Raw genomic sequence first — 11,766 nt, 5'->3', positions numbered from 1 at the left:
TTTGCACTAAAAAGACAACCAGTAGTACAATCTGTAAATCATTATCATTTGTACTGTAAAAAAAGGTTAAAGAGAAAAGTTAGTGAAGACGAGTCACATAAACCTATTCAGATAACTCCCTCTCAAACATTGGCAATGCTCACTAGATCTTTAGAAATCTGTGTACTGGTTTGTGATAAAACTAACAAAAGGGAATTCGGAAAGGAGATCAAATAAAACATATAACGTTGGAGGGTTAAATTCAGTTTAAAATCTTGTACCTCCTGTACATGTGTGAATTAGGGAGTAGCAAGCACAGGAACAGCAAAATTCAGAGATGACAGAAAATCAAGGCACAAATTACACTAAAATACTACTATTTAGATCAAGCCACTGTTAAAAAAGATAACATAGTTTAGTAAGTCATGAACATAATACTGCAGAATTTAGAGACCACCAACATACTGTAAATTCAGTTAGCAATAAGACAGACAGATTGCACTTAGATTTCAAAGAAAAGTATGATATTCCACACGGTAAATCATGAACATTGATACTGTAATAAGTGTTTACACAGAAGAGTAAATGGAAAGAAGTGTTGATCCACAGTTTTAGCTTGCATGAACTCAAATTCCATTCACTGCAGCATTCCTGAAAGCAGTCACAGTTCAGACATGAACATGCGCCAATGTTGCGCTGATGTCTGTATATGTTTCAGCTGGCAAGTTACAAAATAATTTAGCATCTCCCATAAGGATCAGGCTTTAGTTGATGATAAAAGGCATGAATTCAGCGATGCAAAATAGACAGAACATTTTTGTTTGCCTCAAACTTGAATTTGCTCTGCAACTTATGAACTTGAAGTTGTTCTGTAGATTACCACGAGAAGCGAAACAGTTTTGATTTTACAAACATAGTTACTGCTTATCTACGGCTCCCCAGATCATGACTGCATTATGCTTGCTTATCTGAGACTAATATACAAAAAGATAAGAGCAGTTTTAACATGGTCCATCACAGTAAACATAGCAGAAGAAGTATAGTGCAGGAGCGAATGCAAGGTTCAGAAATCCATCACAGGAGAAAGAAGAAGAACAATAGTTTCAGTAGCTTGCATGAACAAGTGGAGCAAATTGCTCAGAGGTACATCCGTGGCGATCGTACAAGGACGAACTAATATATCGGCCAGTGAATATCCTCGTATACACTTTGCATACAATTTCAACATCGGATTTAATGGACACTTGCAGACGAGAAGAAGTTGTCGTATCCTCCAAGCAGATTGGCCGCGGTATTGTTCCTCATCTCGTTCTCGAGCGCCTCTTCGGCCTTCCACGCTGCTTCAAATGGATCGAAGAAGCTCGGCGGCAATTTGAACAAGTGGTCGTGTCCCTCAAGTGATGGTGCGTCAAGATCCGGCGCGTCATTGTGCCTCTCCTCCTTCTCAGCATCACGGAAGGCAGGGTTGTGCATGGCCCGATCCTCCAGCATGTCCTCCAGCATGACTTGGTCCAAGCAATCCAGGTACAGAGGTTCCCGTTGGTCCATCTCCACGCCAGTTTTGGCTCCAGTGACTTCAATTGGGTCGGCTTCCATCATTCTCGTTAGTTCTTCAATATAGAAACCATCTGCTTCCCCATCCTCCCCGAGCGCATCGTCGGCTTCCATCATTCTCTTTAGTTCTTCGATATCAAAGCCATATGCCTCCCCATCCTTTCCGAGCGCCTCGTTAGCCTGCCACTCTGCTTCAGGGACGGCCTGTCGCTCATGCTCTGCTGCTGCTTCATCGAGTAGGAACTGCAGCTCCTCGTCTAGTTCAGAGTAGTGAGACTGTTCGATGTTCTCTTCAGCTTCGAGCGGAGAGATGTTCTCTGTAGCTCCCACCCTGAGAGTTTCGTCGTCGTCGTCAGCTTCAGGTATTGACTCATCCGGCAAGAAAACCGGTGCAGCAGCGGTGAAGGATGGTGTGGCAACGCACATCCTCTTGTTGGGGCGTGGGGGGTGAGGATCGGCGGCGGCGGCGGGCGCTGGCCTCTTCTGTGCGTGCGTGCTCGTAGTCGCGGCCTCTGGCTGAGGTTCTTGAAGGATGTACGCGGCCGATTCTTGGCGAGCGGCGGCAGGAGCATGCTGAGCCAAGTGCATCCTGCAGAACACCTTCACCCCCTCGGCGACGGTGGCCTCCGGCAGCAGACACCGGTACTCCTCCATGACCCAGCCGGTGGACTTGCCCTTCTTCTTGAACGACAGGTTCTTGACCTCGCCGACCTTGTCTCCCGCGTGGCTAATCTCCGTGGTCTTCTGGATGGTCCAGGTGCCGCTGCCGGCGGTGCGCACGCTCTGTAGTTTGCTCCCGTTCTTGCTCTTGCACGTGGTGAAGAAGAACCGGTCGCCGCTGCTCAAGGCCTGCGGCGCGGGCGCGTATCGGACGGCGAGATCCTTGGGCTCGCAGCCGGAGATTTCGACGCTGTGGATGAGCTTCTCAGCACCGTGCAGCGTCTCGCCGGAGAGGAGGCGTGGCAGGTAGTAGGTGACGGCCTCCACTTCCGTAGGGTTCAGCCGGCAGTGCTGGAAGACGTCGTCGACGTCGAGCCCTTCCATCCCGGCGGGCGTGCTGCTTCTAGCTAGGGATGGGATCGAGGGCTGGCGACTGGGGATTAGGGAGAGGGTGGCGGCTGGATTGGAACGTGTTGTGGGATGCGAAGGGGTTCTGGTATTTATAAACGATGGACATGCACAGATGCAGCACGCGTCAGATTTCATTTCTCTGAATCCGATACGGTCCCAGTTTCTCCCGTCAGTTATCTGATGAAACTTGCCGCTCCCGTCGCTTTAGTTTTCTGATGTGTATCCGAGCATGATGTGGTTCTGCACATGTAGAGAGGACAGATGTCGTGCTGATTGCAATTCTTCTTGATTTTAAATAACACAAGTCGTATTTCTTATTAGGGTCCATTCCTTTTCATCCATAGCAACGTGTGTTGCGTGATATTACCTATGGCATAATTTCTTCTTTTCTCGATGAGAAAAAAATCTAATTTCATTTCATTAAGGAGGCCATTCAGCCATCATCAAGTTTACAATAAAATCTGGTCCACCAGCAAACCAAACTGTCGTGCTAAGGATGTGTAACGAACCCTAGGATCTAGGATCGGTACAAGGAAATTGGGGAGGAGTTCAGATTTGCTTTATTGAGAGGAGGACGAGGATACAGGGAAGTAGGTAGGGGGAGGGGAAAGTGAGGAGACAATCCAAAATCTCATACATGCATGTCCCTCCCTTACACACACACACCTACTTATACACCACCACACCCTCACCAGCAGCCCCCGCCACCTGGCCCGCACTGCTGTCCACCGCATCAGGGGATGCCGGTGTGACACCCCCCTCTTCTTCAGATAGAGCCTCCAGGTCATCGTTGAAGCCATCATCTTAGTTGTGCCATACTAGTGATGTAGGGAAGCGGCGACGCAGGGTGTCGTAGTCCTCCCAGGTGGTACTCGTGGGTGAAGAAGACCATCAAATTCGTAGCTGAACGAGTGCGTTGTTGCCTCGCTTGACCATGCGCCGCTCCAGAATCTTCAAGGGCTCGATGTCGCCGGCTGCCAAATCTGATGGTCCTGGAAGCTCGGCGAAGACTGGTGTGTAGTTTGGAGTGAAGGGCTTGAGCTGCGAGACGTGGAAGACATTGTGTGTGCGGCTGTCCTAGGGTAGCTCCAGCTTGTAAGTGAGGGCGCCTATCTTGTGTGTGATCTTGAAAGGCCCGTAGAACTTGTAGGAGAGCTTGGCGCACGTCCTGTTGACAACAGATGATTGCGCGTAGGGCTGTAGCTTCAGGAGCACCGAATCGTCGACTTGAAAGACGCGCTCCATGCGATGGCGATCTCCCTGTTTCTTGAAGCTGTTCTGGGCACGTTGTATCTGCTCTCGTAGGCGCGTCGTATTGACGCCCCAGTCCCACTGCTCCACGTCCATGGTGGGTGCCGTCTTGTCGTCCCAGAGAGCCATGGCACCCAAGTTTGTCTCGACGCCGTAGAGAGCCTTGAATGGAGTGCAGTTAATGGCTGAGTGCCAGGAAGAATTGTACCGGAATTCCGCCGTTGGTAGCCATTGGCGCCAGCGTTGAGGTGTGTCGTGGATGGAGCAACGGAGGTACATCTCCAGGCATTGGTTGACGCACTCGCTTTGGCCATCCGTCTCTGGGTGGTAAGCCGTGGAGTAGAGCAGCTTCGCGCCGGCCTTGGTGAACAGCTCCCGCCAGAGCGCGCTAGTGAACACGCGGTCGCAGTCGGAGACGATGGAATTGGGGATGCCGTGGAGCTTGACGATGTTGTCCCAGAATGCGTGCACCAGCTGCACGGCGTTGAATGGATGGCACAACGGAATGAAGTGCGCAAACTTGATGAGGCGATCAACGACGACCATGATGGAGTCGAAGCCTTCGGACTTGGGTAAGCCCTCCACAAAGTCCATGGTGAGGTCCTCCCAGAGCGCTGTTGGCACTGGCACTGGCGCGAGTAAGCCGGCTGGATGTCTATGCTCTTGCTTGGCATGCTGGCAGGTGGCACACTCCTTGACAAAGTTGTCGACGTCTCCTTTCATGCCTGTCCACAGAAATAGCTTTTTGAGGCGTTGATAGGTTGTCGTGGTACCTGAATGTCCACTGACGGTGTTGTCGTGGAGGGTGCTGGTGAGCTTCATGTGAAGAGCCGCGTTGCTTCTGATCCATAGCCGGTTCTGCTTGCGGACGAGAACGTGGTGTAGTTGCAACCCCTCCTCATGTGGGCTGTGGATGGCGAGACGCGAAAGGAGGTCTTGAGCGTCGACATTAGTGGCATACGAATTGGACACCTCTTGCATCGAGGCTGGTTGGCATAAGGACAGGGCACTTAGGTCCAATGCGGCACCCACCCATGACAGGGCGTCAACTGCTCCATTATCTATGCCTCGGTGATATTGGAATCTGAACTGAAGTCCCACCAGTTTCGACATGGCCTTGCATTGAAGATCCGTCTCCAATTGTTGATCCCCCAAGTTGCAAAAACTTTAGTGATCCATGACAATTGTGAATTGCCCACGCTGCAGATGGGCGCACCACTTGTCCACTCCCATCATCACAGCCAGGAATTCCTTCTCGTAAGCAGATAGCTTCTGGTTGCGGACGCCGAGTGCCTTGCTGAAGTATGCCACATGGTGCCCTTCCTGCACGAGCACCGCTCCAATGCCCGTGTCACAAGCGTCAGTCTCGATGCTTAATGCCTTGTCGAAGTCTGGCAACGGGAGGACTGGTGCGTTGGCCATGGCGCGCTTGAACAGTTCAAATGCAGGTTGAGCTTGATCATTCCATTCGAACCATTTCTTTGTTATCAGAGTTGTTAACAACTTGGCGATGATGCCATAACGTGTCGCGAACTTACGGTAATAGCCTGTGAGGCCGAGGAAGCCTCGCAGCTCTGTTGCTGAAGTTGGTGTTGGCCAATCGAGCATTGCTTGAGTCTTCTCCGCGTCGGTTGCCACGCGTGTTGCAGAGATGATGTGGCCCCACGTAATCAATGCTCTCCGTGACGAAGGAGCACTTCGAGAGCTTGGCATATAGCTGGTGTTGTCGGAGTAGCTCAAAGACAGCTCACAGGTGTTCTTCATGGTCTTCCAAGGACTCCCTGAATACTAGAATGTCGTCGAGGAAGATGATGACGAAGCGACAGACATGCTTGTAGAAGATCTGATTGACCAAGCACTGTAATGTGGCTGGCGCATTGGTAAGGACGAACGGCATGACACGAAATTGAAGTGCCCATGGTGTGTTTTGAATGTTGTCTTTTCCCCATCGCCTGCGCGCGGATCTGATGGTAGCCAGCGTGCAAGTCAAGATTGGAGAAGTACTTCCCGTTGGCCAGCTCATCGAGGAGTTCATCGACGATGGGTAGGGGGAAATTATTCTTGACCGTGAGGTCATTGAGGTGGCGGTAGTTGACTCAGAATCGCCAAGAACCATCCTTGTTCTTGACCAGGAGGACCGGGGCTGTGAATGGGCTCATACTGTGCTCGATCACGCCAAACTCAAGCATCTCCTGCACTTGTCGCTCAATCTCATCCTTCTGCAATGGTGAGTAACGATATGGCCTTGTGTTGGCTATTAAATCTCAAGTGTTGGCTGATTTTCTTGCCAAATGGATGGAGGTTGGACTCCCTAGAGAGTACAATACATATTCACATTGGATGATGTACTTTGACGGCTCCAAGACACTTGCCGGACTGGGGGATGGTGTCATACTTACACCCCCACTGGCAACACCATCCCGTATGTGCTACAGATTATGTACACTGATTCCAATAATGCAGCCGAATACGAGGCTCTGTTGCATGGACTGTGGATGGCAACTTCGATGAGCGTACAACGACTAGAGGTACGGGGAGACGCTAACTTTGCTATCTCCCAAATCAACGGCGAATTTGATGTCAAAAATCCTAAAATGAGAGCTTATAGGAACGTTGTCCTCAAAATATCAGCGCGGTTCAAATGCCTCGAATTCCGCCATCTCTCTAGAGACAGCAATCGGACTGCCAATGTTCTTGCTCATATAGGCGCCAAACGCAACCCTGTCCCTAAAAATACCCTTCTAGAACGGCTCTTCAAGACTTCTCTGGTATAAAAGGACGAAGACAATGACACCGGAGTGAACAGAAATGAACATGCCACCCCTCCTATAATCGAGCCAGATGAACAAATCATTGGCGGCTCAACGCTTGAGGAAACGCTTTTAGCTCACGAAATCATGGCAGTAATCACGCCATGGACTGAGCCGTTTCTCGCCTATCTTCTCCGCCAAGAGCTCACCGATGACCAAACTAAGGCAAGATGAATACTTCGGCGATCCAAGGACTACAAGGTTCATGAGGGGGAGCTATATAAGAAAAGTACCACTGGAGTCCTCCGGCGGTGCATATCCGAAGATGAGGGTAAACAACTCTTTGCTGAAATACACGCAGGCATGGGAGGTCACCATGCAGTAGCCCGGGCCCTAGTAAGCAAGACTTTCCGGGCTGGCTTCTTTTGGCCAACGGCTCGCGCACACACTCACACAATCATCCAACATTGTGTTGGTTGTCAACCTTCTGCAAATCAAAGCCACATGCCCACAATGACTCTTCAGACGATACTGATCACTTGGCCATTTGCGGTCTAGAGGTTGGACATGGCGAGACCACTAAAAGGGGGGGGGTCCAAGAAAAAGAAATATTTACTGGTTATGGTTGATAAATTCACTAAATGGTTTGAAGCCAAACCAGTAACTTCTGCCAAGTCCAGACCAGTTATTGATTTTATATCCTGCGTAGTGCACCATAATGGTGTCCCCCATAGTATAATAATGGACAATGGATCCAATTTCGTAGCCCAGGAAGTGAAGGAAGGGTGTGCTAATTTGGGCATCAAGCTCGGTTATGCCTCTGTGTATCACCCACAAACCAATCGATAGGTTGAACAAGCCAACGACCTCATCATGAGCGGAATCAAACCGCACTTGGTCCGATCTCTGACGGAATCTGATTGCCATTGGGTAGAGGAGCTCGACTCCGTACTGTGGGGCTTGCTCACCACCTCGAACAGGTCAATGGGATATAAGACATTTTTTTATGGTATATGATATGTACTACACAACTTGTTCTTATGGACTCGTGTTGGGCCTCCAAGCACAGAGTTTTGTAGGATAGTAGCAAATTTCCCTCAACTGGATGACCAAAGGTTTATCAATCCATGGGAGGCATAGGATGAAGATGGTCTCTCTCAACAACCATGCCACATAATAACAAAGAGTCTCTTGTGTCCCCAACACACCCAATACAATGGTAAATTGTATAGGTGCACTAGTTCGACGAAGAGATGGTGATACAAGTGTAATATGGATGGTAGAAATATATTTTTATAATCCGAATAAATAAAAATAGTAAGGTAGAAATTAACGAAAGTGAGCACAAACGGTATTGCAATGCTTAAAAACAAGGCCTAGGGTTCGTACTTTCTCTAGTGCAATCTCTCAACAATGCTAAGAAAATTGGATCATATAACCATTCCTCAACATGTGATGAAGAATGACTCCAAAGTTCTTATCTAGTGGAGAACATAAGATGAAAATGTTTGTAGGGTACGAAACCACCTAAAAGTTATTCTTTTCGATCAACCTTTTGAACTATCCCTATAAGTGTCACAAACAGCCATAGAGTTCGTACTAATATAACACCATATGATACACATCAACCAACTCCAATGTCACCACGAGTATCCATGAGTTGATTATACGATATGCATCAAACAATTTCAGATTCATAATACTCAATCCAACACAAATAACCTCAAAGAGTGCCCCAAGATTTCTATCGGAAAAACAAGGACGAAAATGTGCATGAACCCCTATGCATAGATTACCCAAATGTCACCTCTGGAATCCACGAGTTAAGTGCCAAAACATAGATCAAGTGAATCAATATGATACCCCATTATCACCATGGGTATTGATAACAAGACCTATGACAGGTGTCCTCAAATCCATAAAAGTATTCAATATGATAATAATGAAATCTCAAAGGAAAAACTCAATTCATCACAACAAGATTGTGAGGGGAAAACACCATTCAATCCAACTATATTAACAAAGCTCGCGATTGATCAAGATCGTGCCAAATTAAGAACACGAGAGAGAGAGAGATTAAACACATAGCTACTGGTACAAATCCTCAACCCCGAGGGTGGACTACTCCCTCCTCATCATGGTGGCCACCAGGATGATGAAGATGACCTCCAGTTATGAGCCCCCCTCCGGCAGGGTGCCGAAACAGCCTCCCGATTGAGTTTTCATGGATACACATGCTTGCGACGGCGGAACTTCCGATCTAGGATTATTTCTGGGGGTTTATGTAGTTATAGGATTTTTGTCGTCGGTCCCACGTCTAGATGGGCCACAATGTGCCACTACCCACCAGGGCGCGCCAGGAGGGTAGGCACGCCCTGGTGCCTAGTGGGCCCCACGGGACTCCCCTCATGTGCTTCCTTGACTCTGTGGATGTCTTCTAGGCAGAAAAAAATCTCCAAAAAGTTTCGTGACATTTGGACTCTGTTTGACATTGATTTTCTGTGAAGTAAAAAACAAGCAAAAACCAACAACTAGCACTAGCCACTATGTCAATAGGTTAGTTCCAAAAAATGATATAAAGCTGCTATAAAATGACTATAAAACATCCAAGAATGATAATATAACATCATGGAACAATAAAAAATTGTAGATATGTTGGAGACGTATCAACATCCCCAAGCTTAATTCCTACTCGTCCTCGAGTAGGTAAGTGATAAAAACAATTTTTTTCATGTGGAACGTTGCCTAACATGTTCATCATATTCTTTTGTTTACAACATGGACATGTGGACTTGTAGATGATTCAAAGAAATAGTCTATAATTTAACATGAAAACTTTAATACTCAAGCATATCAACAAGCAACCAAGTCGTTAAAAATATCAACGCTGAAGAACGCTATCCTTAGCCCATCATGGTCAATCAGTGATCCATTCATGCAACACACCCAAATATTAGCTACATTCAATGCTCAAGTAAGATAATAGTGTTTCGTAGTTGGTGCTTTATAAGAGAAGATGGAGACTCAAATAAAAATAAATATTGCATAAAGGAAATAGATAGGCCCTTCGCAGAGGGAAGCACAGATTAGTAGCGATGAAAGAGCTTAAAAAAATTAAGAGATAAAATATTTTGGGTGGCATGCTTTTCCCGTAACAAAAACGACTAGGAGTTCCCAATATCTTCCATGCTAAACAAATCATAGGCAGTTCCCTAACTGAAAATAAAGTTCATTCCTTTTCGACCATTCTTTCACACTCCAGGCTAGCCGCATCCACGCGTACCGTCCATACCAACACTTCCCAACGAATTTATTATTTGACAACATAAAATAATTGTTCTTTGTATTTCGGGACTAGGCATCCCTATTACCACCATACATTCATGCAATGATGATACGCCAATTTTGCGTCATGTTTTGTTACTCTTATTTATAGTGTTTTTATGCATTTTTCCACTTGGTGGAGTAATTCTAATGCATTTTCTCTCATAATATGCAAGGTTTACATCAAGTGGGAGAATGCCGGTAGATGGAATCCTGGACCTGAAAAGCTATGTCTGAGAGACCTATTCTGCACATCTACAATTGGGCTGAAACTTTACAGATATTTATTTGATAATAAATAAAAAATACTGGAACTGAAAAGTGCCGGAGGGGGGGGGGGCATCGGGTGGACACTAGACATGAGGGCGCGCGAGGCACCCCTGGCGTGGCCAGATGTCTAGTAGGCCACCTGGTCCACCTCTGTCACCCATCTTCTGGTATAAATTCTTCTTCGACCTAAAAAGTTTAAGGAGAGAACTTTCGAGACGAAGCGCCACCATCTCGAGGCGGAACCTGGGCAGGAGCACTTTTGCCCTCCGGCGAAGCGATTCTGCCGGAGGAACTTCCCTCATGGAGGGGGAAATCAAGGCCATCGTCATCACCAACAACCCTCACATCTTGGGGAGGCCAATCTCCATCAACATATTCACCAGAACCATCTCCTATCAAAACCCTAGTTCATCTCTTGTACTCAATCTTGTACCGGAACCTCGGATTGGTACCTGGGGTGTGTCTAGTAGTGTTAATTACATCTTGTAGTTGATGCTTTATGGTTTACTTGGTGGAAGATTATATGTTCATATCCATTATGCTATTCAATACCTCTCTCATCATGAACATGTTTCTCACTTGTGAGTAGTTACTTTTTTTCTTGAGGCCACGGGAGAAATCATGTTGCAAGTATTCATGTGGAATTGATATTCGTTCGATATTTTGATGATATGAATGTTGTGATTCCCTTAGTGGTGTTATGTGAACATCGAATACATAACACTTCACCATATTTTGGGCCTAAGGGAATGCATTGTGGTGTAGTAATTAGAGGGTGGGTTGCGAGAGTGACAGAAACGTAAACCCCAGTCTAGGCACTACTTCGTAAGGGGATGATTTGGATCCGTAAGTTTCATGCTATGGTTAGAATTTATTCTTGTGGGAGGTTTTTTCAAGTGAGAACAACACCCAAGCACCGGTCCACCCACATATCAAATTATCAAAATACCAAACGTGAATTAACCCAACATGACGAAAGTGACTAGACGAAATTCTTGTGTGCCCTCAAGAATCTTTGACAATTATAATAAATTGTTCTAGCCCGTCCTTTGCCACAAAAGGATTGGCCTACCTTGGTGGACCTATTTTGTACTATTGCTACTTGTCACATGTTACAATTATCTTGTTATCATACAACTTGTTACCACTATTTCGGTGCTTGCAAGAATTACCTTGGTGGAAACCGCTTGTCGTTTTCTTCCGCTCCTCGTTGGGTTCGACACTCTTACTTATCAAAAGGACTACGATTGACCCCCTATACTTGTGGGTCATCAAATGACAAGTGAATAAACACTCATATTGAGAATAACCTATTTAACATGGAAGATACCGGCCACCCCTTGCCGCTTCATGAGCGGCACAAGCACCCAAAACACAAGTTTATTTTGAATATTAGAGTTGGCACATACAAATTTACTTAGAACGACACTGAAATACCGCATATAGGTAGGTATGGTGTACTCATTTGGCACAACTTTGAGTTTAGGATTTGGATGCACAAGTAGCATTCCCGCTTAGTACAAGTGAAGGCTAGCAAATAGATTGATAAGCGCCCAACCAAGGAATG

General features: G+C 46.7%; 1 protein-coding gene across 1 annotated transcript; it reads right to left on the bottom strand.

The window, feature by feature from the left end:
• Positions 1–1,212: 1,212 nt before the first annotated feature.
• LOC123408457 (protein NTM1-like 9) lies at positions 1,213–2,577 on the bottom strand. The gene has a single exon (XM_045101565.1). It carries the CDS (start codon positions 2,575–2,577, stop codon positions 1,213–1,215), a length of 1,365 nt encoding a protein of 454 aa, XP_044957500.1.
• Positions 2,578–11,766: the final 9,189 nt, after the last annotated feature.

This window comes from Hordeum vulgare, chromosome 7H, assembly GCF_904849725.1.
Source record: "Hordeum vulgare subsp. vulgare chromosome 7H, MorexV3_pseudomolecules_assembly, whole genome shotgun sequence".
Lineage (NCBI taxonomy): Eukaryota > Viridiplantae > Streptophyta > Magnoliopsida > Poales > Poaceae > Hordeum > Hordeum vulgare.
This window is presented reverse-complemented; position numbering and strand designations above follow the sequence as displayed.

Excerpts from the sequence above, each read along its gene's own strand:
- LOC123408457 (XM_045101565.1), bottom strand. The coding sequence starts at position 2,577 with ATGGAAGGGCTCGACGTCGACGACGTCTTCCAGCACTGCCGGCTGAAC.